Here is a 27316-nt window from a genome sequence, read left to right as displayed (position 1 = left end):
GGATTTTAGGTGTAAGTTTAGAACTGGTAAATGCTTTTTTGTTTTTCCAGGGCTGTCTTGTGGTTTTTTTGCATTCTCTGCCTGGTAATTTTCTAGGGATGTGTTGGCTGAGTGCTCTGGCATGTTGTCCTCTGTGTTGTTTATTCCCTGCTCTTTAGCGAGATGGGCAGCCAGGGTCTGCTGGGGTTATTTAAATGCTGCTTTAAAAGGGGAGGAACAGCCTGCTGGAAGTAAATGTGTTGTGTGTCCAGAGGGGCAGTGGTGTTTCACGGCTCTGCTCTGCTGCAGAGTCAATAACTCACACCCTGTGATGATCCTGGAGGTGTCACACGGGGAGCACAGCCATTGTCCCTCACACCATTGGTCACTGAACATCCAGGGAACAGGAAATGCCTGTCCCAAAGAGATTAAACTGGGACAGAACTGGGGACTCATCCAGTCAGGCTGGGAGCACAGCTTAGATCAGCTTGAGGTTCTTGTTGGGGAGTGTCTGGCTTGTAAGACTTCAAAAAGAGCTGTGTGCAGGTGGGACCCTCTGCCATTGTATCAAACACTGTTTCAGAACCCCAGGAAAGGGTTTCCTCTCCTCCTCTCTCCAACACGTCCTTCATTGGTCTTGTGAAGTCCAGACCTTCCACTGAATCAGAGCAGGTCCCCTGACAGGGAGGAGGAACCTTGGCTGGATATCCTGGGACACTGAGCTTGGTTCTGGGCATGGGAGAGGCTCTGCTGGCTCCTGTCCTGCCACAAGTCACTGGGAAGCAATGCTGATCTGGAGGGCTTGTTCTTCTTACTCCTCATCATCTCTTTGCTATGTCCACCCGTGGAGGTGCCTCTGCTTAATTGCAGTCCTGACTTGCAGGTGCTCATTACTCATCACACTCTGTCCTGGGCTTAATCCTCGATGGATAAACTCAGGGAGGACTTCCAGCCACGAGGGACAGCCCCTGCAGTGCTGAGCCCACCCTGGCTGGGCTGCTCCCCCAGCATCTCTCTGTGCTCTGGTTGTTTCCAGCCTCTTCCCTGGCTCTCTGCATCTCTCCCCTGCCAGCTGGACCTGTTGCTTTTGCATCCTCAGCTTGTTCCCAGCTGCAGCAGGCTGCCATCCCTCCCCTCCATGGCTGGGCCTGCTGGTTTTACTGCCGGGCACCATCTGCAGCTCCTAGAAACCAGGCCAGCTCTATTGACCCAAGAGAAGCTTGTTCCTTGTGTGCCAGCTCTGAAAGGGCCTTTGTCTGTGCCATGGCACTGCAGGACTTGTTTTCCAGAGGTTGTTTCCCAGGGTGGGGTGGCTGTGAATGGTTCCTCCAATGCAGGTGATAACTCAGCATCCCTGTCTCACCTCCAGAGGCTGTAAAAACAGCCATGAGCATGGTTTTAGTAGCTCCTCTCTGAGGTGGTGCTCCCCTTGTAGGGCCTGGAGCCCTCAGGCTCCTTGTCCCAAGGAACCAGGGACCAAGCTGTGGTGACTCATTTCAGGCCACATAGGAAGTAATTGATTAAACCAGGATTTGGACCCGAGTCAAACCACGTATTGTTACCAGGAATTCCTTCTCCGTGGCATTGGCTGTGATCCTGAGAGCCAGCATGGGCTTCAAACCCTCAAGTGCATTTATGGAGGAGCCCAATGTCACTGCCTGGAGTCCTTCCCTGCCCACAGGGCCTGGGAGGGTGAGCTCCCCAAACTGGAAAAGAGAACAAATGTCAGTGTGTGCAGGTAGGCTGAGACACCTGGACATGTGGAGTGAGATGGTGGTGCAGGAAAGAGCAGTGCTCAAATCCCAGCTCAGGCTGGACCAGGCCTAAGAGTTTAAACAAGGCTTCTCTTTGCTACTGCAAAGAACAAATCTTCATCTGCATGTGGCACTTTGGATCTAAGGCTTGTAACTTAGAAGGTTTTTGAAGCTGCTTTTGGGCTTTTATTCAGCTCCTGATAGCAGGCAAGAAGCATGACCACAGTTTAGGCTGAGATTATTTGTAGGACCTCTTTTTACAGCATCTTGGATTTTTTTCTTTTCCCTTCCTGCAGCATTCAGCCTGTCTATGGAGCACAGCATCCTCCACTGGACTCCCGGCTCACCAAGAAGTAAGTGTTTGTCTCCTGGAGATGCAGCCACCAGGCCTGGCAGCTCTGCAGTAGGTGGAGGTCTCCAGCATCCCTGGCACTGTGATATCGCAACAGAGGAGGACAGCAGTGCAAGGGGTGTGGTGCTGCCTTGAGCTCTGTGAAAGCTTGCAGGGAGAGCTTATCTGCTGCTGCCCTTAATGGCCAGAAATCCATACAGTAACACCCACATCAAAGGAAACAGATTTTTTTAGCAGTGTCTGATCCTTCTGCTCCTCTTTGGAGCTGGAGGAATTAAGGAAAGGGAGGTAAAGCTGCCCAGCAGCTACAAGGCTGGAGAGCTGCAGCAGCCTTCCCAGCAGAAAAAGGCAGAATTCCTGGTCTGAACTGCCTCCTTGTCCCTGTCCCGTGCTGGGTAGTGGGGAAAGTTCCCTGCTGCAGGTGGTGGACTTTGGCTTCTGTAGCTAAAGAGTAAATTCCTTCTGTGCCCGAGGAAAGACCCAGGCTGGTCTGGCTGCTGGGAACAACTGCAGCTGTTTTGGGAGTGCCCATGGAAGGAGACCTGCTCTGTCTGCCTCTGACATGCCTCTGTCCAGGCTGTAAGACCTTTTTTGGGGTGTTAATCTTCCTGTTTTGTGTAGGGTGGGGGAAGGCAGAGCTGGAGGAATTGTACCTGTCTCCCGTTCGCCCTTCTGAGCCAGGCAGCATGGCACCTGTCCAGCTGTGTGCTGCCACTGTGGCCTCAGAGACTGCTGCCACAGCAGCCTGTGACAGCCACTGCTGACAGCGGGCAGCCCAGAGAGACTGAACATCTTCCTTGGGTCTGGGAGGAGGAACAGGGACACTGGGAAAAGGGATTGGCTGATGGGAGTGAGGGCGTGGGGAAAGGAAAGGAAATGAGCAGATCCAACAGCAGGGCTCTGATCCTGCTCTCTGCTCACAGCTTCATCAAGGACCGCTCCAAGGCCGGCGGGCTGCCCATGAAGAGCAAGAAGGCCTCCAGCTTCCACGAGTTTGCCCGCAGCACCAGCGACGCCTGGGACATCGGCGATGACGAAGATGAGGACTTCTCCTCCTCCTCCTCCTCGTCCTCTTTGCAAACTCTGAACTCTAAAGTGGCCAAGGCCACGGCAGCGCAGGTTCTGGAGAACCACAGCAAGCTGCGGGCCAAGCCCGAGCGGTGCCAGCCAGCCCTCGGGGACCTGCCCACCAACTGCAAGGTCATCAAGTCCAGCAGCGAGGCCCAGCTCTCCAGGACCTCTGGTAAGAGCCATCTTCAGGAGCAGCCTCCTGCTCTAGTGCTCTCTTGCTTGGCCACTGAACTCAACTGGTTCTTGCTACTCCCAGTATGGGCAAAAGGCTGTGACACAGCCCGTAAGCACAACAGAGGCTTTTTCTTCCTTTTGGTATCCTGTACTCCAAGGAGCCACTTCCAGAGGCCTGGCTTTAATGCTTGTGTCCTCAGCTGCTCAGTGTCTGCCCCAGAGTATTCCATGTTCTGGGTGCTAAGTCAGTTTTGAGATCTGTTAAGTTCTCTCTGGGATTTGCTCATTGTCTGCTTCACAGTGGTTTGGTGTGCTGCTCTTAGCAAAGGTCTGGGTGAGGTTGTGTTGACACAGCTTGGGCAGGGAATTGAGCAGCAGCAGCCCCTGCTCACTGCCTTGCCTGGCCTTGCAGTGAGAGTACCTCAAGAGGTGGCACTGGCAGCCCATCAGCTCCTCTCTCTGCACTGGCAATCAGCTTGGTTGGTGTTTGGATCTGGAGAACAGAGCAGATCTGAACATCAGTTCTGCCTTGTGTCCTGTGTCCTCCCCACGTGTGGAGGGAAGTCTGGTCCACTTGCAGTCAGGTGTTTGGATGCAAGAGGAAGGAAGGGAGGCAGAAATGGGGGGAAGTGATGGAAGAGGCTCCACAGATGCCTGTGAACTGCTGATCCATTGGAGTGGGCCAGTGATGCTGTTCTGAGGGATAGATGGGTGGAATAGTGGCTGTGGGGGTGAGGTGGGGCTGGGGAGGTGGCACCTCCATGCCCAGCTCAGTGCAGCCTCTGGTCCCTGCTAGAGGAGGCCTGTGTGCGGAGCCCCCTGCAGAAGCAGCAGTCCCTGCCCCTCCGGCCCGTCATTCCCCTCGTGGCTCGAATCTCTGACCAAAACGCCTCCGGGGCTCCCCCTATGACTGTGCGGGAGAAAACGCGCCTGGAGAAGTTCCGGCAGCTCCTCTCCAGCCACAACACCGACCTGGGTGAGTGGGGCACGCTGAGGGTGGGCAGAGCAGGGCAGAGGGGCCTGCTGCCTGCATCAGGTCTGCTTTGGGGTAGAAAAAATCACTGCCTGCAGTTGTACCAGATGGGTGTTTGCAGGAATCGCCCTGTTGGCAGATGGTGATGTCCTTCTGCCCCTCCCTGTCTGTCCCTAATCATTCTCCATCTTGCACACGATGGTTGGGATCACTGGGGGCTGTCTCTGCGTGAGAACTGAGGTCCTGGCACACTGGTGACCCTGCAGCTCCCTGTTCTGAGCCCCAGCTGGGCTGAAATCACCTCTGCTGTCCTTGCAGCAGACCCACATCCCCAGTGATTGCTGGTGTGGGAGCCTTCCTGGAGGCTCATTGTCTCCAGAGCCTGCAGGAGCAGACTGGGCTTTCCTCTCCTTCTAGGTGTAGTGGTGCTGGACGTGCCTAGGATCTAATCCATTGCCACCACTGTCCGTTTGCAGATGAGCTGAGAAAGTGCAGCTGGCCTGGTGTGCCCCGAGAGGTGCGGCCTGTGACGTGGAGACTGCTGTCAGTAAGTACCAGAGCCTGGGAGGGCTGTGCCACCTCAGGGACACTGCCTGTGTCCCATAGCCAGCTTTGCTTGTGTGTTCAGTGCCCAGCCTCCAGGTGAGCTGTAGGGGTTTTGATCAGGGAGTGCCATTGCTGCATCCTCTGGAGCTCAGAGCCCAGGCTGGTGTGGGCACTGCCTGCTTCACTCCCTTTTGGGGAACTGAATCTGATGAAGTTGGATTACTCCAAGCTCAGGAGCTAGGAAGGCCAAATTCCATCAAAGCTCTTTCCCCAGCTTCTGAGTTGTGTGTCTGGTGTTTGTGCACAGCTGGGAGGATTTCAGGGTGCTGAGGAAGGAGAGGAGGCTGTGCCCTGAGCCGAGTTCTCCCAATCAGGGTTACCTCCCCGCCAACTCGGAGCGCCGCAAGCTGACCCTGCAGAGGAAGAGGGAGGAGTACTTTGGCTTCATCCAGCAGTACTACGACTCCCGCAACGAGGAGCACCACCAGGACACCTACAGACAGGTGGGAACCTCCTCCTGCCTTCCTGCTTCGGGGATAGCCCTCTCCTCCCTCTTGCTGCTGCTTGTCCCCATGGGTGGGGTCGTGCCAGGACTTGCTCTAGCTGTAGCATGGACGAGTCTTCTCTTGGGGGAAAAGGCATCATGGTTCTGTCCTTGTTAGTTTAAGCTTTTCCTAAATTGATCTAATTTAGGAAAATTTCAGCTCTGAACTACCTGCCTGCACATGAGCAGAGCAGACTGCAGATGATTTTCTCAGTACAGCTGTCATCTGTAGCCCTCACTGTGCTTGTCAGCTCTTGCCTGGGGGAACACTCATGGTGGATTCCCCTCTGTTAACCTGTGACAAGTTATTGTGCTCCTGGAAAGCACAGCTGGTGTGTGTAACCCACCTTCTTTTCCAGATCCACATTGACATTCCAAGGACCAACCCACTCATTCCCCTCTTCCAGCAGCCCCTCGTCCAGGAGGTAAGGAGGGGTGAAGCTCCTGCCCTGCACTTGCCATGGGATGTGTGTGTGGAGTGCGGCCAGCACTGCTCCTAGGGAGTTAACTCTGTGGGGAAACTTCCCTGCCTGACAGCTCCTGATGCAAATACCTCCTGGAACTGTCTGGTCTTGTCCCACGTTTCTGAAAGATATCAAACTTGGAGCTTGGGGGTTATGAGATGATCTCTGCTTTGGCAAGATGTAGCCAAGATGGTAAAAAACCTGAAGCTTTTGAGACAAATTGAAGGCATTTGAACCAGAACACAGGATAGTTCTGTTTTGCTTCAAAACCTCTTTTATGGGAGCAGCCTTGGCAGGGATGGGTTCAAGAGGTGGCCAGGAGGTGTGGGCACCTGTCCTCTCTGCAAACAGGCTCAGTGTGTGTGTGGGGTGTCCCGGGGGTTGGGGCAGTCTGGGAATGTTGGTGGCTGTGAGGGAGGCTGCCCTGTTGGGAAGTCTCCTGATCTGTGGTGCTTTTCTGGAAGTACTGTACTGATACCTCATCTTCCCACCTGATGTTCAGCCAAGGAGGCTGCTCTGCCCTGTCCTGTGGATATGAAGCTGTCTGGGTCTTGAAAAGTTGGGTCTGCATTTCTTCAGGCAGAGGTTTTGATGAGGAGCCTGGACTGTTTTGGCTGGCCTGCATGTGGGATCTGTGCATGACACAGAGTCTCTCCTAGGACTTCTGTGCTTCTAACATTACCTTACTGCTACAGAAAAGCCTGTCAGTGCATGGTCTGCACTCCCTGAGCTCAGCAGTTATGCTTTTCTGCCTTCCCTTTGTGCATGGCTAATGCAGGTACCTGCTTTCCCTGGTTCTTCCCTAGATTTTTGAGAGAATCCTGTTTATCTGGGCCATTCGCCACCCAGCCAGCGGCTATGTGCAGGGCATCAATGACCTGGTCACCCCCTTCTTTGTTGTGTTCCTCTCTGAGCACGTTGGTAAGTGACAATTGCTGCTCTGAGCGCTCCTGACAGTGGGATTTGAAGTGGTGTGAAATGCTGGCATGAGGAGAACTTGCTCTGCTGAAGAAGAGGAAGATGTGCTCTTCCTTCAGAGTGCCTGGGCCTGGCTGGAGTTCTCTTTTCACCTCTTGCTGTATCTCTGCTCCCTGGTTGCTTGCCAGGATTTCTGAGCCTCTGAAATTGGAAATGGGCCAGCTTAGCCCTGTTATTTGATCTGATGTAGTGGTGTGACAGCAGCGTGGTGGGTGCTCTCCTCCCAAGGAGAAAAGGGAGGGAACTGCTGGGTCAGCCAAGTCAGGAGGGCCAGACCTGTGTCTCCTGACTTTGGGAGTGTTGCAGTGCCTCCTGCAAAGCTTTGGCCTGATAAAGCCCCTGGGATTGTCCCGTGTTCCTGGGTCCCCCATCTCCCTGATGCTCTTCCCTCTCTGTTTTGCAGAGGAGGATGTGGAAAACTTTGATGTGACAAACCTGTCCCAGGATGTTTTACGGAGCATCGAGGCCGACAGCTTTTGGTGCATGAGCAAGCTGCTGGATGGGATTCAGGTGAGCCTCTGGGGCCACAGAATTCCTGTGTCTTTGTCTCCTCTCCCTGTCTGGGTGAGTATTCTGCATGCTCCAGCATTTAAGGAGGTTTTGCTACTTCAGTGACTTTAGTTTGTCCACTGAATCTGTTAATCTGTGAAATCCTGGGGAGATGGGTGCTGTGGCTGTCCAGATGGCCCTGTCCTGACCAGGGAATTCACAGCATGCAGACAGTCCTGGTGCTCAGGAGCCCTGGCTCCTTGGCTCATGATAATCTCATCCCAACTGTCCAGCTGCTGATCTGGGTTTGATCATTTGTAGCTGTTGTTCAAGCTGCTGACTCAGGGCCTCTCCCACAGGACAATTACACCTTTGCACAGCCAGGGATCCAGAAGAAAGTGAAAGCCCTGGAGGAGCTGGTCAGCCGGATCGATGGTAGGTCACACGGGAGTCTGGTCAGGTTTGTCACAGCAGAGGGAGGGACAGCTCTCAGGGCAGGGGTGGACACTTCTTACAACACTCATGGAACCAGAGCAGGGCAGGGTCAGCCAGAAACCCCCTGGTGACAGCACAGGGTGAGGAGAGAAGGAATTTGGGAGAAAAAAGTCTCAGCCTGAAAGTGTGAAAGGCACTGTGCTGTGAGCAGCGTGCAGGAGCTGGGGCACTGGGAGCCCCAGGTATGTAAGTGAAATGTGCTGTTTCAGAGCAGGTACATAATCACTTTAGGAAGTATGAGGTCGAGTACCTGCAGTTTGCCTTTCGCTGGATGAACAACCTGCTGATGAGGGAGCTGCCCCTGCGCTGCACCATCCGCCTCTGGGACACCTACCAGGTATGCAGGCTCCACTGAGCTCCCTCCTAGCTTGTCACTGTCACTGGTGTCCCTGTCCCCACGGGGACAGAGCTCTCCTGGTACCAGCTGGGGTGCTGAGGGAAACAAAGCAGGGTGGCCCAGGATGTTCACAGCCCCAGGGTGATGGGTGGCCCAGCAGGACACCTGTGTCTGGGGGTTGTTCTCCAGCTGAGCTGCAGGAGTTCACCCAGAGTTTTGCTGTCCACAGTCAGAGCCAGAAGGATTCTCCCATTTCCACCTGTACGTTTGTGCTGCCTTCTTGATCAAGTGGCGGAAGGAGATCCTGGATGAGGAAGATTTCCAAGTAAGACCCTGAGGTTGGGGGTGACTCCCTGGGGAAGGGAAATAGAGGGGAGGGAATTGCTCTGGTTGGGAGCCCAGTGTGGACATAGACAGCTGTCAGAGCTGGCTCCACGATCATCTGGTCTCAGATTTGCCTGGAAGTAACTTGAGCCTTGGTGGTAAGGACAGAGAATGGAGCTGTTGGAGGGTTCAGACATCCCATTCCAGCTCTGATCAGTGTTTGCCCTCCTCTGTCGAGCTGTAACTCTGTAACAACACCTTTATTCCAAGGGGCTTGCAGTGCTTCACTGGTTCAGATCTAGACCCAAGCACATCTTGATGTTGTCCCTGAGCTTTTCAGACCTGCAGGTGTGGTGAGCAGAAGTTACTGAGCGCTGCTGCCACTGCTCAGGCCAGCCCCAAGCCTGCACTGGATCTGTGCTCTGCCTTCAGCCTCTCCAAACTAAGCATTTTCCCTTCTTGCAGGGCCTTTTGATGTTGCTACAAAACTTGCCCACGATACACTGGGGTAATGAAGAGATTGGGCTGCTGCTGGCTGAAGCCTACAGACTCAAGTACATGTTTGCAGATGCCCCAAACCATTACCGCCGATAGGTGCCCAGACTGGCTCCTCTCTGCCGTGCCCGCCCCTTGTCCTGGCCCGATCTGATCACTGTGGCATTTTTGTCATCCCAACTCCTCGGACACTCCAGCCAGCAGCTGCTCTTTGCTGTACAAAGCTCACCTGAACTCTTGTCTTAACTCTGAACGTGTGCCTGTCTGCCACTCCATGCGCCTGGATGTGCCATTTTGAGGGCTCTCAGTATTTCACTCCGTGCTGGTGGCTCACGCCAGGAAGGGAGGCTGCGAGGGGCTGAGAGAGAACATGGGGGAAGTTTTACAGATAAACTGAGCCAGAGACGAAGCCCTCCTGTCCTCTCCACTCCCTGTCCTGGGCTTGTCTGGCTGGGACCACGTCAGCTTTGCTGCCTCCTGTTGCCCTGCACCACCTGCCCCATCTGCTCCCTCCTCTCTTCTGCCACCGTTTGCGCCAAGTCCCAGATGAAAATGCCTTATCAGAGACCTGCCTGGCCGCAGAATCCTTCCCCACCAGGGTGGCAGGGCAAGAAGTTTCTCTCAGGGCCTCCCTTCGCTCCGAGGGGCCAGAGACCCCCCAAGCACTTTGTGGGTTCACAAGAGAGTCCCTCGTGCCTGCCCTCCCTCCTCGTCTCCATCCTCTTCGCCTACCTCTCCCCCAGGGCAGCAGGGCAGGCACGGCGGGGGCCACGACCACTCCATCCACACACACCTGCAATGCCGTGTGCCAGCCTGGTGGAACTTTTGGTGACTGATGTTCCGTGAGCCCCATCCAGCTGTGGGGAAGGCACAGAGGGGGTGCTGGTAGGGGAGCAACATCTCTCAAAGACCTCCTGACAACGTCCCCACTGCTCCGAGGCGTTCTGTGTATATTGTGTTCTTGTGTATATGGGTCAAAGATGTACAATATATGTCTTCTCTTTGTAGCAGATTTTATATTTATAACACGAACCCCTTGTTCTCCCCATCCTCTCCACGCCTGAGAAGGATGCCTGGCTGTGGTGTTGTAGGGTTTTGAACCCTCTGCAGTGCTGGCTGTGCCCGAGGTGTGACACAGACACATCTCAGGGTTTGGGCAGTGGAGTTGTGGGAGCTCCCAGCAGAAGCAGGGGAGAGCCACAGGGGCTGCAGGGCTGGCAGTGCCCCCGGGCCCTGCAGGGCAGGGCTGCACTGCAGGGAGGAGCAGCCCTGGAAGCAGCAGTGGCTGTGCCCAGCAGCCAGGGCAGCCTGCCCTGCTGTCCCCCACAGCCTCCCTGGGGCAGGCCCTGCTGTGGGTGCTGTTACCTCCAGCAGCTGGGGATGGTTCCTGGCCATTCCCTTCCGTGGGCAGCACCTCTGGGCTGGGCTGGATCTGGGAGGGCCTGAGGGGACAGAGCTGGGCCAGCCTGGGCTTCTCCCAGCACTCCTGCTGGGCCACCAGGGCTTTCCTGGCAGGGCTGGAGCCTCCCAGGCCTCCACGTTCCCTTTCTGTTCCCAGGGGGGAAAGCAGCAGGCAGTGAGGCCCGGGCCAAGCATGAGACAGGCAGAACCTTGTTGCCAATAAAACTCCAAACAGTATCTCAAGAAATCACTTTCCTAAGGTGGACTTGTTTTTCTCAGGCATTTGGACTTTGTTTGTCATGTGCCTTTTGTTGTTTTTCTCTGAGAAAAGAGTGGTCCTTAGTTTAACATCAACTAAAAAGAGACAATAATTAAAAAAACTCCACACAAACAAAAAACTCTACAAATAAAACCAGCACAAGGTGGGACCTCTCCATGCAGCACCCAGTGGTGTCACCCATTGCACAGGGGAGGGACACAGGACATGGTGGGGGCAGAACAAGAAACTCCTCCCTGTGTCACCTCCCTGTCACTGCTCTGCCCATCTGCACTGGGACCACAGGGATCATTAAAACCATCACGGTAAGTTCTGGATTTCAGGACAACATTAGCAAGGAAGAACTCTTTCTGAGGGTGGTGGTTTGTTGTTTTGCTTTTTTTTTTCCATACATTAGAACATTTATTTCTCAGAGAGAAAATATAGTCTCAGACAGTCAGATTATAGTAGGTAAAATTAGCTTTTTTTTTCTTTACAAGCATAGATTTTCTTATTACTTCTCTTATACCATCTGATATAAACAATTCTAGAAAGCAAATAAACTCACTTTCTACAATAAATAGAGCAATCTGTGCTTTACAGCAGACTGACAGTAACATTTAGGTTCTGTAGCAACAACAGGATATCAGCCAATCCAAATTCTAAACTCATTTAAAAACCAAACAAAAAGAAAAAAAAAAAGACCAACTCCCAAGACCTTAAAACATATACACAGGTCACTAGTCCACAGCTGAGCTACCACCTGGAAAAGTGTATGTTCCTTTAAATAAATTACACTGTGTGCATATAAAAGACCCAGCAACACAACTGAGGACTTCAAGAATGGTGACAATAGGTCTAAATAATTTAGAACATTTTACAACTATATACACAACATCCTTCCCTAGCCACACTCCATGGGCATTATTATCACTATTAATATTTTTACAAACTCCTATGCCCCATCTCTATATGTTAAAGGAATCTTAAAATTCCTTGCAGTTCCATGCCCCAATGTATAAGAAGTGGTATTTTTAAAAAAGTAGAGCAAGTAGAAATGGCAGTGATTACTCCCTACTATTCATTATCATTAATTATTATTATTTTGACTCCACATTCTCTTCAGTATGAAAAAGTTAAAAATAATTTAAAAATACTGAGTTAAAAAGCAAAGTGATGATATTCAATCTACAATCTTGCTTTGCACCTTTGGCTCTTTAAAATGGGAAAATAAAGAGGGATATGCAACAGAAGAGATCAGAGAAATCATAAAGTCCTTGGCTAATAGAAAAGATTGAGTCACCAAGTTCCCAAACATCAGCTTGTCCCTGTTTTCTTTTTTTTTTTTGCAATGCAAACCCAAACCAACAGGGATTGTCTGGGTTTACCTGGATGACAACACTGAGACCCACACACCAGGGAAGGATGTGCACGTGTGGGAGAAGGTGAAACAGCAGAAGGGTCGTGTGCTCTGGTCAGTGCTTGCTTTCAGTCCAAAATGTGGCAGAGGAAAACAGGGAGACAGGAAAGAGGAGGGGGGAAAAAAGGAAGAGGAGCCTTACACCAAATGTGCATAAACCAACACAAAAGATGCATCTCCCTCCAACCCTGATCAACCTCAGTGCCTGAAGAGCTGCTCCAGCTCAACAGACACCTCCAAAATTACTTCTTAAAAAAAGGAAGTTATCTTTTCTTAGGTACTGTGCTAAGTCATGATATGAAATGTTACTGCAACAAGCAGAGTCACAGAAATCAGAACTGAAATGTGAAACTACAAAATCAATTTCTAAGACATACATATAGACACAGATCAGGTAATTTGATTTTCATCTTTAAAGCTCTGTGCATCTGTGCATGAAACTGTGCAGGGGGGGAAGGTTACCAAAATCTCAAGCTTTTCTAAATGCAGTGAGAGAAATCTAAACATGAAAACACAATGTAGGTAAGCAGGAGAATCACAATCAGAGCTCCCAGCTATGATTCTGTGCAGTTTTTATGTGACAGGACAATGCCATTTAAAGAAAAATGAAAAGGCCAATGATGGTTAGGGTAAATTTGGCACAAGAAAGTCCAGTTGGGATTTCTGTAAAGAATCCTGGGGGTGTCAGGTTCCCAGGAATTACCTGGGACTGGCTGACGACTCAAAACCCTGGCAGTCCAGGAGAGGCAGGGGACGGTGCATGAGGTCCCAACATCCAAGTGCTGTGTGCTCTGCTCACTGCAGCAACTCACCTTGGCTCCTGTCACCTGTCAGCTTTTCCTACCTACCTTACTCCCTGTAGACTACATTTCATCTCCTGCCAGCTCTTCAGCAAGACACATTCAGGAAGAAGCCGGACAAGGGATTTTTTTTTGGCACATTTCAGGTACTCCAAGGCGTGCTGCCAGCTGCTGGAGGTGCTGCCCTGTGCAGTGCAGGGAGCTGGAGGTGTGGAGGAGCAGGAGGGCTGCCCCAGCAGCCCCTCACAGGTAGGTGGCTGGGATGAAGGGGTTGTCCCCCTGCACTCGGCTCAGGTGGATCATGGCTCGGTCGTAGGCCACCTGCACCGACTTGCGGATGCTGGTTTTGCGTCCCTCCATCATCTTCAGCTTGTCCACGGTGTCATCCACGCCCAGGGGAAAGACTTTGTCCCGTGGCAGCCACTGCCTGCAGCAGAGAGGAGTGCACAGACCTGTCACCTCCTCCCCAGGAGCAGTTACACCCACATGATGTATTTATTCCTCATCACTGCCCCACAACAATGGTACAAATGTTTAAATCCCTGCATTTGACAAAGAAGAAGCCCCTGCAGCCAAAATGCCTTCTGAGCACAGACTTCTCTCTGCATGCTTAAATTCCCCAATTCACCTGTAACATCATCATAATCCCTCTGTGCTCCCACATCCCAAGATCATGTTAAATCTTCTCCCTCACACTCAGCACGGAGCTGTGTGCACACACTCACCAGGTTCTCTTGTTGTCAAAGAAAAGGACAAGGAAGAGTTTTTCTCCTGCCTCTGTCTGCCTCTGCTCCCCCAGCTTCAGGACATCCATGGGGGGCACAGGGATGGGGACTCCGTTGTGCAGCAAACCCTCGCGCGGCATCTTGGGGTCGATGATCTGGGGACACGGGGGGAGGACATTTAGCACAAGACCCTTCCAAGCAATGAGCAGAATGCATTATTCTTCTGTTCTTTCAGTGTATCCAAGCTAGACAAATTAAGTCTACTTTGGGTGGGTAAGCAAAATTGCTTGCTTTCTAAAAAAATTTCAGCCTGAGGCTTCCCCTGTGGGAGGGAAGCCAGTCAGTCCCAAAGCCAGGCACCCCATCTTGAAAAAAGGATCTGTGTGGTTCTGTGTAACTGTAAATGCACTTACACTAATGTGTAATTCAGTACAAACTCAGCATTATTCTGTTCAGCAAAGGATTTCCCTCCCTCACACCAAACTCCAGATAAATCCAATGCTCCTGCTGTACTCCACAGGCAAATGTGATTTCACAACAGCTCCATTCTGGAACAACTCAGTTGACATCAGTGGCATTGCTCAGATTTACACTGCATCAGATCAGAACCAGGCCAAATATTTTCAGAGTTGACAAGCAGTGCTGGCTCCATCAAGCTAGAGGAACAGAGACTACAGCAATTTGGAAGATAAGTCACAACAAATACATCAATTCTCCCTCTAGAAAGCAGAGATGTCCATGTGCACATTTGTGCAATGTCAGCACAGGAGAAGAAAACACCAGAGGGTGCCTGCAATACTCAGTCTGTTCTTTTTCCCCTCCTAAGGGCTTGAAAAAGTAGATTGGCTTTGGCATTGGCCATCTGTAGGAATTTATTAAGACACTTTGCCACCACAACAGGCTGCTACAGAAAAAGCCTTTTTTGGAGGCAGTCTCAGTGGCTAAATCCATTCTAAGCCACAGTTTAACTCTGGCTGTAGCCACGTGGAGAACTAAAACTGCTTTGGCTGATCCATGGATCTTCCCTCTTCTGGGCTCCCACTTGGATTAAGAGCATGGATGAGGGTCACACTTCCAGCAGAATCTGCCCTTTTTGATGGCATTAATAGATAAATATCCAAAGGCAGATAATCAGTAAGAAATACCATTCAAGGGACATGCATATATGCTCATATTTAAATCAAACATATGGCTGTTGCAAGAGGATGCAGACATGACAGGGCCAGCTGGGCACCTACAGATGGAGCTGTGCTCACCAAGCAGGAAAATGCAGGCAGCAGAACCTGGTGCCCGCATTTATAAAATTTAGGTCTTCTCATCCCCACAGTAGTGATGACTTTCCTCAGAGGAGAGGAGAGTGAAAGAGCTCCTACCCCTGACAATGGCAGACCAAAGTTTTATGAATCCTCTGCAAAGCTCTGAAACAATGAGCCCTGGGAAAATTCACTGTGCAAAGGGGAAAGGAGAAAAACAAAAAGCACATATGACATTATGTTGGGAAGTTTCCCTTTTCTGCCTGGTTACAGTGCACAGCAGAACTGTGTTCTGGGCTGCCTGAGCTGCAAGGTCAGGTTGTGGGGGAGCCACAGGGCACTTACCAAGGCAGGGTAGGAGGGATAACCACGGCACTTGGCCCACACCAGCTCCAGGGGCTCCAGCTCTGCCTGGCTCTCAAAGGACATCAGGAGAGGCCTGCCTAAGGGACAGCAGGAGACAGAGCTTAGGAGCTGCTACCAGCAAGAGGTTATGAAAACACAAGGAACCACATTGTCATCTGATCCAGGCCTCATCTCAGTAAATCAACTAAAACAGATGAATAACTGTAGTACTTAAAGCACACTGACAAGACAAAAAGGAAAATTACTTGTTTGTATCTATATGAACTGGGTGTTTATGTTAAACTCAGCATGTACCAAACTCCAGCCTACTTTGTGCTCTGTCAGTACAGTCAGGTTCAGCACTAAGATAAAGCCACAGTCTCCTAAATCATGGGTCATGTGGCTTCTTCACATGAACTCTTCAATACAGAAATGCTAATCAGATTGAGTCACTGAAATCAAATGGCCCCACAATGGATTTAGTCATAGATATGAGATCAGCCAGTCCTGGTCCTGGAAAAGGAGTACTCTTCATTAATGAAAATGTTATCTGCAATAACCTAAACCTGTAACAAAGCAGGTAACAGTGCCCAGGCAGGTCCAGCCTAGGTAGGACTGGCTCCTGGTGTGCTTTGAGATGTGTTCCCCTGGTTCAGGTGGGTGCAGAGCAGGGGGTGCTGGGCAGCAATTCTCACCTGAGCCACTGAAATCAGAGTCTCCATTCACACCCTCCAGGAGAGGCACCCGAGAAAGAGCCGGCTTCCCTCGGCTCCGCTTGGGAGGCACCAAACCACTGTCAGGAAACATGCAGGGCATTAGGAGAAAACAGATTATCCTGGACAATAAAGACAATGGATTCCCCAAACTGGGTTAAAATCCCGAAAAATTACTGCACTGGTGCAACACTGACATGAAAAGAACACCGAATACTTGTGCAAAATGTGATCTCTTCTGGTGAAAGCACACTGGACATCATCCCAGCTTTGCCATGAGCCATGAAAAGGCCTCACAGAAACCCAGCTGTAAACATGAGGAAGAAACCCAGTGAAGGTTTCACACCTGAGAGCTGATGTAATGATGCCTGGAGCTTGCATGGGCTACACCAGTTGTGTATAGGCTTCAGAGATGACACAGCAGCCCCCCAGTAAAACTCCAGTATGAAACTGGACGTTGCCAGCCCATATCCCGAACATCCTTTCACCCCCTCACTACAAACATTTCAGAAAATGGACTACCTCCACCTCAAGCAATCATATTCTTTCACATATCGTAATTTTTTTTTCCTTTACAGTTTTATAATAAGCAATCTATTGTGATTTTGGTGCTGGAAAAGAAAGACTGGAGAAAAAGTAGCAAACACAGTTGCTCCTGAATGGAATAATTGCACAAGTTATCCACAAGACATCAAAAGATGTCAGGTGCTTGCTTTAAGTCTGTTCAGTCATGTCTGAAGTGCCCAGTTCTGCTCAAACTTCTGAGAGGAAGAAAGCAGCTGTTTAGTAGGTGGTAAAAGTTCAGCTCTACCTGAAGTGCTGAACTGAAAATTTGAATTCAAGTTTTTCCAAGTTTTGGTTCCTAAGAACTGCATCAGCAGAGAGGATGTGCATGAACTGAGAAAGAGCAGTGTAACACACACCCACTTGCTTGAAAAATCAAGCACTGCTTTTGGGACATGCAGCTTAAGAGGACAGGATGAAAACTCAGCAGCTTTTTGTGTTTTAGAGTCAACACACAAGTAACAGAACAGGCTGGGTTTGAACGAAGAAGTCAAAGAAGAGAATGAGAGAGATTAATCCAGACACAGAAGGTGTTTCAGGGAACAGTTCTGCCTGGGCCACCACTCACCTGCAGGCTTCAAACACCAGCCCAGTGCCCAGGGCAGAGCGTTTCCGTGCCTGTCGCTCTCCATCAGGGCAGGAGGGTGAGTGCTGCCCGCCCTGCCTGTGCTCCTCCCCGTTCTCCAGGGAACACTCCAGACCCCTCTGCAGCTTCACACCGTTCTTGGCTTTTTTAAAAAGGACCGATGTCCGCCGGCCCACGCTGCTGAGGGCGGGGCTGGCAGGGCTGTCTGCAGGGGGCAGGGCCAGGCCGTTGAGGCCGTTGTTGGACAGCAGGCGTTGGAAAGCCTGGCTCTCCTGCTGCAGAGCCTTCTTGTCAAAGAGCTCCCTGTCCGACACCATCCTCCTCTGCAGCTGGTTCAGGGACCTGCTGTCGCTGATGGGTTTCAGTGTTGGAGGGTCCTGCAGAGAGTCCAGCTCTGAGAGTGTGGGTGCGGGTCCTGTGGGCTCCAGGGTTGGAGGGTACGGGAGCTTGGCACCATCTCCTAAAGGAACAAAGAATCTGCTTGAGCTTTTTGGCAAGGGTCATTCCCAAAACTACCAACAGCCATTCCCATCTTTCACTAAGATCACAGGAGAAACAGCAGGCTTTGACTGCTGATGAGCACTTCAGACCTGGAATCAAAATCCTGCTGCTCACCTTTCTCCCCTTCCTCATCCCCTTCCCTGGGCGTTGTGTCCAGCCCGTCCCGTGGCACAGTGTCCCCGTTGGGCAGGGCCTTGCTCTGCTGCTGCTGGGCCAGTTTGTGGCGGATGGAGTTGATCTCGCGCCGCAGGAGCCGGACGCGCCGCGTGCGGGCGCCGCTGGAGCGCATGGTGCTCACCGTGTCCAGCTTCTCCAGCAGCTCCTTCAGCTGCGCCTCCAGGGACAGGTGAGCCCGGTTCTCCGGGACCAGGATGTTATCCACTGCATCAAAGAGATGGGAACAGTGAAGGGAAGGAGTGAGGCTTCGTGGAGAAGCATCTGGGGCCAGTGCCAGGCCTCATTCCCTTTGATGCTGTCCATGAATCGATCGCTTTAGCCTGGGGATTTAGCAGTCAATAACTCTGGAGCCTGGACTTCTTCCTTTGGATAAAAAGCAGCTGATTCAACTTGCACTGTCCCTCAGTTCCTGTTACTGCCCCAGGGGCAACAGTGAAAGGACATGTCTGCACCCCACACAGAACAGCTTGTGGTCTAGGCATTGTCAGAAACCTACTTCTTTGTCAGATTAAATGACAAAATCAGACCACAAACACAAGCGGCCAAAACGTAACATATTTTCCATTCCTCTGGCTCTGCTGGAAGGCTGGCATCCGCTGGAGCAGGACAGACAGCTGAACACCTACACAAATTTCATAATGACTGTCCATCTGCACCCAAGAGGGCTTCAACATTTAGGAGCCAGATGGCACACTGCAAGCTCTGTGTGCTTGATGGCTGTACTAAGTTTAGCCAAGTTACTCAACCAATGCTTTGGAGCTGCATCTCAAGAGGGCTGTGGGAATGGATGGGGTTGTGTTGGGAATGGAAAGTCTCAGCTAGAAGGATTGCTTAGGTCCCATTACCTTCACCCCTCATCACCCTCTTTCAGCCCTCAGTGCTCCATCTAAGCTGCTGTACGTTTTGCCAGTTTACAATGAAATATATGAGCTTTCCCCAGAGCAAAAAATCCCAGTCCCAAGTTTGCATTGCTCTTTAAAGTAGTGAGTTTGTACGACATTCCTGGCACAAATCAAAAGAGCATGGACAGTTTACAAGGCTCTGCCAACACAGACATGCACTGGGAGAGCTGGAGCTAAGCTGCACCTCAGAGTGCCCAGCTCACCTGAAATCCCACTCCCTGGCGTTCTATATGTGCCTAGGTAAACAGATGGATAGGAAAATCCTCATTTGCAGAACGGCTACAATTTCCATGCAGGCTGAACGACATGCTCAGAACTAAATCTATGATCTGCCTGAGGGGATAAAACCACAAATCATTACTCACCATCCTCCCAAGAAAAGCGGTAAAAGTCGTGGGGCTTGGGCGACTCAGGCAGGTGAATCCCCACGCCAGTGTCAAAGCCGATGCTGTCGGCCTGGCGCCGCGCGTGACGCAAAATCGCTCCCCCGAGGTCCCGGAGCCGGACAGCTGCTCGGTGGAAAATCGTGTCTTTAGCATTATACCTCATGCAGTTGGCAACTATAAGGTTAAAGTCTTCCTCAAACTCATCCAAGGTTCGGTACAGGTGAGACTCCAGCTTCCGCCTCATGGTGGAAAAATCCATTGGGTTGGAAATGAATTCCAGGTAATCTGGAACCTAAACATATAAAACCTGTACAATTACAAAAACCATTTACTAGCCAACCAGAGCGCACCCATCACAAGCACTCTTAATGCCCTTTCCACTGGCAAGGGGCAGCAACAGATGTTCATTTCTGTGTCACCCAGGAAAAGCAGACATGCCCTGGGTCTGCAAAACATTACTCATCCAAAACGTGCTAAACTTTCAGAAAGAAATACCCTTTTTTTGTCCTGAACACATTATGAGTCCTTTTTGACAGTTTTTAGTCCACCAGCAGCTTGAGACAAGGTGGTTTGTGCTTCTGCCCAGCAATATCTCATCTACAACCCACTAAGCACCTCTAGAAAGAGACTTGCCTCGTTCAGGTTAACAGGCTCTGTGAAGATCTGGGCAGCATCCTTCTCCTGCAGCAGGTCCAGGGTTGTGCGGAGCAGGACATTGAACGGAGTCAGCTGCAGCTCCATGGCAGCCTGCTGCACCTTGACCTGGCAACAGAACACAGCCATGAGGACACTCACTGAGGACAGGATCTGTGAGTGGTGTCTCCCTCCAGATTCCTCTGAATCATCCCCCCAGCTTTACTCAGTGGTGGAAACCTCAGGCCATCATTGTTGTAGAACTTCTGGCAAACACCTTGCACTCTCCACGTACATTGCCCAGTCCAATCCTTTTACATGGGGAACTCCTGTTTATTCAAACTCACAAAGTCAAAACAAGAGGAAACCCCAGGAAGTTAAAGGATACTACAATTAAAAATGAAAACAGGCTTTTCATGCCTGGTAAATTATCCTGGAGAACTGTCTGCCTCAAGATATTGTTATTATGCCAATTAGCAACATCATATAAAAATTAAAAGTATGCATTTATATGAACAACAACATCCATAATTAGACTAGAGAGCAAAAACAAAGTTTAAGACATAAGCTCTCAGAGTTCAAGGCAGAAACCAAACAACAGCAGTTGGATATCTGCAAATTCCTAACACAGTTCCCTCTATCCTTTAGGAAGTCTCTCATACTGCTTGATTCCAAGCCAACAAGTTGTAGCACTGAAAATCTCCTGCGTGGAAAATCTATTCAAAGAAGACTGGAACAAGATAAAAGTATTTATTTGTCCTTTAACATCTTCATTTCTTTGATCTCATAATCACTTGTTATGTCATTAAGTCAACACTTCAGTAACAAAGGTAAGCAAGCCTGTTTACACAAAGCAAACTGCATTTGATGTGCTCAGCAACAAGACCGCATCAATGAGAGAATGAATATAGACAAAGATCACACTTTTCCTCAAAATGCACAGAGACCGTGCATGGGGCTGAAGTTAAGAGCAGGAATTGGACAGCCAGAACTCCCTACCTGCTCACGTTTGAGCTTTTCCCTCTTTCGGATGAGCTCGATGAGCAGCCGAGCCCGCTCCAAGTCATGCCGGAGCTTCTGCCAGTACTTCAGCTCCTCCTTCACTGCACTCGTCTTCTCATCCTGCTCCTTCTGCAAAATGTGAGTGGGGTGAGATAAAAAACACCACAGGCTTTCTGTGTTTCCTTCTTTTTCTAGGAATCCTCTGAGAGTCGCTCTCAGAGTCTCCCTCTTACTGCCTTGTCTCCTGTTGAGGCCACGTCTCCTCCTTCCTCCAGCACTTAGCTGTCTAACAGAGAGAACACCAGCTTTTCTAGATTTTACCTTGCCTGTGAAATTACCCCAAATTATCCTGCAGCTTCACCCTGGGAACACACTTCAGTGCATGCTCATTTACACCCTCCCTGCTTTTACATCTAAGTTTATTATAGAGGCTGGAATTTTTTCTGTGCATCGGAGCAGCACCCCAAAAAGCACTCAGTTCTTCAGGCATGAGCACGCCAAGAGGAGACCGAGTGAGACTTAAATCTGATCTTTTCACCCTCGCTCCCTCCCCAGCCATGTGTTGAGCTCAACTCCTGCTGGAAGGCAGGCTGTGAGTCCTGTGAGCTGAGGGCAGCAGTGGGTACCTGCTCGGCGTTCCTCTGGGACTGCAGGTGCGAGTGCAGCCGCCGGATCAGGGGCACCCCGTTCCTCGCCTGCCGCTTCAGCAGCCAGTAGTTGTGCAGCCTCTGCATGAACTGGTTCTTCCTCTGCAGGGAGAGCCCACTGCAGATCTTGTTCAGCCTGAAGGAAGCACAGAGTGTGATGGAGCTAGCTGCAAAGCAATCGTGGCTTTGCAGACCCTAGGGTCTCCTGATGAAGCTTTGCAGTGTTGTGTCAATGCTCACTCTGAAGTACACACGAACTGGGACAATCTGGGATCTCCTCACACACAGACAGATGTGCCCCCTTTTCATACTGGAGGGTCCCACCAAGCACTTGCCACAGCACAAAGTATGAAATCATCAATTCAGCTCCAAGCCTTAATTTCAAAACTACCTCCCATGTCAAGAACCTTCCAGGAACCATTTAAGTTTGATGTTATTAATCTGGAGCCTGGGAAATTAACTTGACAGGAGTCCAAGAATAACAGACCATCTATTTTAACCTTTGCTTACCATTCTTATCTTACACATGGTGCCTTATCAGCCTATCTGTTAAAATAGACACATCAACACACTTCCTAAGGCACCAAACAAAAATTCAGCACGACCTAGTTCTGCATGAGGGAGAGCTGGGAGAAAAATACAAAAATACAGCCAAAGTCAAAGCTGCTTGCAACACTGTCAGGTTTGAGATGCTCTGTAGTAAAAGGAGGAATTAAGAAACTATGAAATGAGATCTCAAAAATTTTAATAGTGGGATGACCTCTACCTGCTTACCAACCTGTACTGCCTCAAGTATTTTTAAAAATGTCTTATTGATAGATGGGTGTTTGCCATTAGGGACCACCACAGAGTTTGCATTACACAGCAGCTTGGGATGGCTGCTCAGCAAAGCCAGAGAACCACAGTGACACTCAGAAGAAACCCAGCTACAAATTATGCTGCAGAGCACCCTGAAAACAGTTATTGCTAAAGCCTTGACTGAAGATTCAGTGTTTCCAAGGTCAACAATGACAGGGACTGAGCCCTTAAAACAGACCCTGTTCAGCTACAGCTGTCCAACTCCTTCCCTAAACCTGCAACGCTCACCTGTAAGAGGGAATTTGTGCAACAGTCACCACAGGCATGGACAAACGCCCTTTGGTCACGTCACCAGGCTCCTTTTTGATCTTTTGCTTCAATTTCACTTGGTTTTTCTTCACAGACCCTTTGGGAGGGCCAGAATTGACTTCCTCCTCTTCCTCCTCCTTCACAGTGACCTCCTGCCAATCACCACCAGCAGCTGGGCACCCTCTTCTCACCGTGCCAGGCGGGGAGTGGCTCTCACAGTAGGCAGTCTTGCGCACGGTGAACGTGGTGCCGTTGATGCTGGTCTCCCTCATGGGCTCAATCTTCATGAAGAGACCGGCTCTCTGTGCACAGGTGACGTGGAAGGCAGTGTAACAGTTCACTTTGTGGCATTGGATAGCAGCTCCCATGCCCTTCTGCTTGCAGATACAGCATGTGAGCTTCCACCGAGCTGGAGGGATGTTATTGATCCCTTCGATGGGCTCCAGGAACACAGTGTTTGCAAAGCAGACCTCTGGGATCCAGATGGCACAGACCACGTGAGCCCAGCGGCCATCACTGGTCTGCTTGAAGGCTCCCCCTTTGTTTGGGCAAAGGACACAATCCACAGGGCGAGAAGGGGACTGCAAGCAGCAGCGGCAAAGCCACTGCCCCTCGGGGATGTAGGGCACGCCGTAACACTCCTGGTGCACGGCCAGATTGCAAATGTCACAGAACAGGATGACATTGCTGTTGTGACACTCATCGTCCATGCAGACACAGCAGAAGGCATCCTCATCAATGAGGGACTGCTGAGCCCCGTTGTTGCGGCTCTCGAGGTACGACTCCTTTTCCAACCGATCCACCAGCAGCTCAAAAGTGTCAGCAGAAACTGTCCCATAACCATCAGCCCTTCTCTTCTCATTGACCATCTCCAGCCATGCCAGATCCTCCTCATCCATGTCATACTCCACTTCTACGTCGAGGTCCTCGGGAGGCTTTTCAATGTACCGGTAGTAGGCAGCAGGGAGGGGAGGAGCATCTGGCTGGCTGAAGGAGTCCACCACACGGAACTTGGGCTGGGGCAAGTGCAAAGATATCCCTGGTGCATGTTTGGAGCAGGACTCCTTCTTCTTGCCTTTGGAAGGTGTTTTCTTAGATTTGGAAGTGAGGAGGGGCTGCTCACTGTTCTCCTTGTTGCTGTTGCACTCAGTGATGTCCTGGGCCGTCAGCTCGTCCTCGGTGATGAGCTTCAGGGGGTCGTAGATGCTGATGCGGTGGAGGCGCCCGTCGATGTCCACCTCCACAATGCGCTGCGCCTGCGCGTACGTCAGCGTCTCGCGCGTGGGCGAGCACTTGAGGCTGTAGGGCGAGGGAGAACGCCTCCCCTCCAAGTGCTGCCGGCACCTCCTGCGGGGCTTCCTCATCCCTGTGCTCCAGAGACCCTGGGACACAAGAGGACAGAGGACAGGGTAAGACAAGAGATGAGCAAGAAGTAGCACAGACTGAAAAACTCACTCAATGCTGCAATAGAGAGAATTTCTACCAGAGACTCCAGCAATTTCAGGCTCTGAAGTTTCTCTGAAGTTGTAACTGAGTCTTTACACATTAGATACAGGCAGGTATTTGATGTATCAGCCATTTCTTGCAATGTGTATCACAGCAATGCACAGCACCCCCCAACTTCCTCTATTTGCACCACAGATGTACATTCCACCACACCACCAGTGAGAAAAACTCAAAATAATTTGACAGCACAATATACAAACAGTGTGCTGTGCACCCAGATCAGCAAGCCGTTCAGATCCCCTGAAATTCAAACAACATCTTTGTGCACCATTCACATATTAAGCTCACACAAACCAACAAGTTCTCCTCTGCTCTTTTGCCTGTGACTTTTCATTCATATCCCCAGATGTGCTGGATGTTTTCCAGATGAAAAGGAATGCACCATTCCAGTCTTATGAATGCAGTTTCTAATTTAATTTTTTTTTGTCACTTCCAGATGAGAAAACTAATGGTTTTCTTTAAGTCCAGGAGGGAGCTCCTCCAGGTTTCACAGCTCAGGGCTGCCACCACCAACCCTTCCATTCTGACACTGCAGATGCAAAAAAGTCCCATAATGAAAAATCATCCTCCAGTTTTGCTTTTCCTTCTGTCAAGGGTCACAAACAGAACCAGAGGATGAACTGAGCAATGCAGCAGAGACCAGATGTGGATCCCTTCAGCTCTTCCACAAGGAAGCAAAGAGGGATAAAAAGGCAGCAAGCAGCATGGATCCCAATGGACTTACAAGCTCTGGTGTTGGCCCCTCTGGAGCCACAATTCCCATTCATCCACCTCAGCCACCTGGCTATGGAGAGTCCACAGGGCTACAAGCAGGAAAGCAGCAAGACAGCTCCCAGCACCAGGAGCTGTGAAATGGCATTTGCTCAGAGCCTTAACAAAAAGCCCCAGCCAGCTCTGCCCGCACAAACTGCTAATCAGCAAGGCAGATAATTAGCTGAGAGTCGGCTGCTGACATTAAGGAGGTGCCTGTCAGAGGGGAGCAGAAGAGAAGCCTGAGGAGATGGTCTGGGGGAGGATTCAGACATGGTGGCAGCAGCTCGGTGATCGGAGGGCGAAGGAGGGAGCTGGCAAAGAGGGAAAGCAGAGAGGAAGCCAAGTGAGTAATGCAAGAGAGAAGGGCAGAGTCAAGGATGGGAACATGACTTATGGGAATAAACAAGCTGAGGCTGAAAGAAGTCGGAAAGGAGACAAAGAAAAGCAAATGTAAATTCTCTGTGAGAAGATAAGCCAGCCCAGAGCTTATCTGTTGCTATGCAGAGGCCTGAAGCAGCACCTCACCCTTATTTAAAGCAATCCACACATCCAGTTCCTTTCTGGGGGACCTACAGACAAGGAAACACACCACAAACCCACAATTTATACTCAGCCAATGCAGTATTTGTGCTCCATGAAGGACATAGTTCCAGAAACTCTTAACTGTGTGCCACAGCAAGCAGCATCTTACAGGACTAGGACCTACAAGTAGTCCAAGCTTAATCCATAAAGAAGGAGCAAATTCCAGGAGCAATATTTTTACAAGTACTGGTTCTGTGAACCATGACATTAAGCCATGACACCACCTGCGCCTTAAGAAATTAACAGGCTCTGGAAAAGACTTCCAAACTCTTCCCTGCAGCCACAGAAATAAGCTGCTGGTGCCAGTTTCAGTATGCACACCCACAATGATGGAGCCTGTAAATGCAATTTTACCTCACATGTAAAATAAAAGATGATAATTTCTACCTGCAAATATAGGTACCACAAATTTTGGTGGTACCTTTGCCTTAGAACTTTAATCAGTCACTTGATCCACACACTGCAGACACCCAACTGCACTCGTCCTAGCTGAACTCCAATGGCTCTAATCACTAGGAGAAAAGAATTTTAAAAAGAGGTTACAAAGGTAACCTGATCATCAAATAAAAATAATAATTAAAGAAAACCAAAAGAAAATCCTGCTGACAAACAGCTCTGTTACAATTCAGGCTGGTACAAGCAAAGAGGATATTGGAGGCAAAAAGATATATGGAGAATAAAGTAATTATTATGAGCTGCCCACACACATCATTAATATTGTGTTCAGGAAAAATGAGGTAAGAGCCAATTGCTTGGAATGCTGAGGGACAAGGAAATTTCAGTGAAATAAGCACCTGAAGAACAGTTGTTTTATCTGTTAATGGGAAAAACAAGCATGCAGAGTTCCTTTAGTGGAACAATCAGTGTTTTTCTAGACAAATTACCCCAAAGTGGGCAACCAACTGCCGTAAAACAACCCATTTGTAAAACACACAATTACTTAGCACTATGAAGAAGCACCTAAAATGGCATGGAAATTGCTGCCAGCGAGAGCTGAGTGCCTGAAATGAGACATACACCTGGATATTAGGAGAGACACCCCCAAAATACCTTGAAAGCAGCAATAAATCAACTCAGACAACTGAGCTGAGCACTGTGACCTTGCTGTTGTCTACAGCAACAGAAACTTCTAAGCAGCAACCTAGGAATGTTTTGATTCCCTCTGCACACCTGAAAACACCTCCCAGCTACACACAATAAGGAACCCCTCTGCAAAGAGCACCTGTGCACATTGAAATCCTAAAGATACTCAACATGAGCAGGGTTAAATGATATTTCAGCCCATGCTGAGTCTGTCCTGCCACAGACAAAGGTTGCTGATGTGAAAGCAGAAAGTTCAGACATCCCTTTGCCACAATGTGCTCAAGGCATTCCAAAAAGCTCCAAAAAGGAACGACTGTGATTTCCACCCATACAATGCTGCCTTGGCTATCTCTAAGTGTTAGAAATACTTTTCTCACACTGCAGAAGACCTATAGTCATAAAGAGTTTGGGGTTTGTTGTTACCAAAGGCTGCCCCTCTTTAGGACATCAAGCCAAACATGAGGTCTGGAGATGTTCCTCAGCACTGCTCTCCTGCACCAGCAGCCACTTGGTTCCTTGCAGTCACTGGGATTTAAAACCCACTACTGTGCAATGGGGAACAGACACCCATGGAGCTATTTAAAAAACACATCTGTAAGATAAAATCAATGGATGCCAGAGGAAAGAAACAGCCTGAAACAGCTGCAGCCCCCTCTGCACCTTTTGCCTATCAAAACATCAGCAAAACTCCTGCTGCCCTCCACAATGTCCCTTCATGTTCCTGCCACATATGTGCTTGCCCATGGTCCCCTCACACACCTGCCAAGGGTTTAGGCTCCTCACGCCCACATCGATGCCTACAATGAAAAGTGTCGGTGCCCAACAGAGCTGCTTGCCTTGGCACATGCAGAGATCTCGATCTTTACCAATGCCCTGACATTGCTGTATTCAAGTCAAGCATGGGAGATGCATGGGCCTCGAGAGAGGCCCTCCCTCTGGAATGGGGGGGGGGGGCGAGACGGGCTGTGGATGAAGTTTCAGGGGGAAAGTCAGGGCTCA

At 50.2% G+C, this 27316-nt stretch overlaps 2 protein-coding genes across 2 annotated transcripts; one reads left to right on the top strand and one right to left on the bottom strand.

The window, feature by feature from the left end:
* The first annotated feature begins 2031 nt into the window (after nt 1-2031).
* Nucleotides 2032-9982, top strand: TBC1D22B (TBC1 domain family member 22B). Its single transcript, XM_031063942.1, has 12 exons — nt 2032-2086; nt 3009-3328; nt 4127-4306; nt 4780-4850; nt 5224-5352; nt 5753-5818; nt 6664-6778; nt 7239-7345; nt 7684-7759; nt 8029-8156; nt 8386-8481; nt 8946-9982. The coding sequence occupies exons 2-12, from the start codon at nt 3046-3048 to the stop codon at nt 9072-9074; spliced, it is 1380 nt and encodes a 459-aa protein (XP_030919802.1). The 5' UTR covers nt 2032-2086; nt 3009-3045; the 3' UTR covers nt 9075-9982.
* A 1981-nt stretch (nt 9983-11963) lies between these two features.
* On the bottom strand, nt 11964-25813 carry BRPF3 (bromodomain and PHD finger containing 3). The gene is made up of 12 exons (XM_031063941.1): nt 24624-25813; nt 22373-23775; nt 21266-21422; nt 20637-20768; nt 19638-19766; nt 18984-19296; nt 17654-17920; nt 17021-17498; nt 15871-15968; nt 15176-15273; nt 13578-13732; nt 11964-13279 (listed from the first exon to the last, which is right to left on the bottom strand). The coding sequence occupies exons 1-12, from the start codon at nt 24660-24662 to the stop codon at nt 13096-13098; spliced, it is 3453 nt and encodes a 1150-aa protein (XP_030919801.1). The 5' UTR covers nt 24663-25813; the 3' UTR covers nt 11964-13095.
* Nucleotides 25814-27316: the final 1503 nt, after the last annotated feature.

This window comes from Geospiza fortis, unplaced genomic scaffold (assembly GCF_000277835.1).
Source record: "Geospiza fortis unplaced genomic scaffold, GeoFor_1.0 scaffold422, whole genome shotgun sequence".
NCBI lineage: Eukaryota > Metazoa > Chordata > Aves > Passeriformes > Thraupidae > Geospiza > Geospiza fortis.
The sequence above is the reverse complement of the archived record's forward strand: the minus strand, read 5'-3'. Positions and strand labels throughout refer to the sequence as shown.

Bases quoted from the DNA above. Each gene is read 5' to 3' on its own strand.
- TBC1D22B (XM_031063942.1), top strand. From the start codon at position 3,046: ATGAAGAGCAAGAAGGCCTCCAGCTTCCACGAGTTTGCCCGCAGCACC. The intron at 3,329-4,126 runs GTAAGAGCCATC...GGTCCCTGCTAG, and splicing joins CCAGCTCTCCAGGACCTCTG to AGGAGGCCTGTGTGCGGAGC. The intron at 7,760-8,028 runs GTAGGTCACACG...GTGCTGTTTCAG, and splicing joins GCTGGTCAGCCGGATCGATG to AGCAGGTACATAATCACTTT.
- BRPF3 (XM_031063941.1), bottom strand. From the start codon at position 24,662: ATGGGAATTGTGGCTCCAGAGGGGCCAACACCAGAGCTT. The intron at 23,776-24,623 runs GTAAGTCCATTG...CTTGTGTCCCAG, and splicing joins AGGGGCCAACACCAGAGCTT to GGTCTCTGGAGCACAGGGAT. The intron at 20,769-21,265 runs GTACCCACTGCT...CACATTTTGCAG, and splicing joins CCCAGAGGAACGCCGAGCAG to AAGGAGCAGGATGAGAAGAC.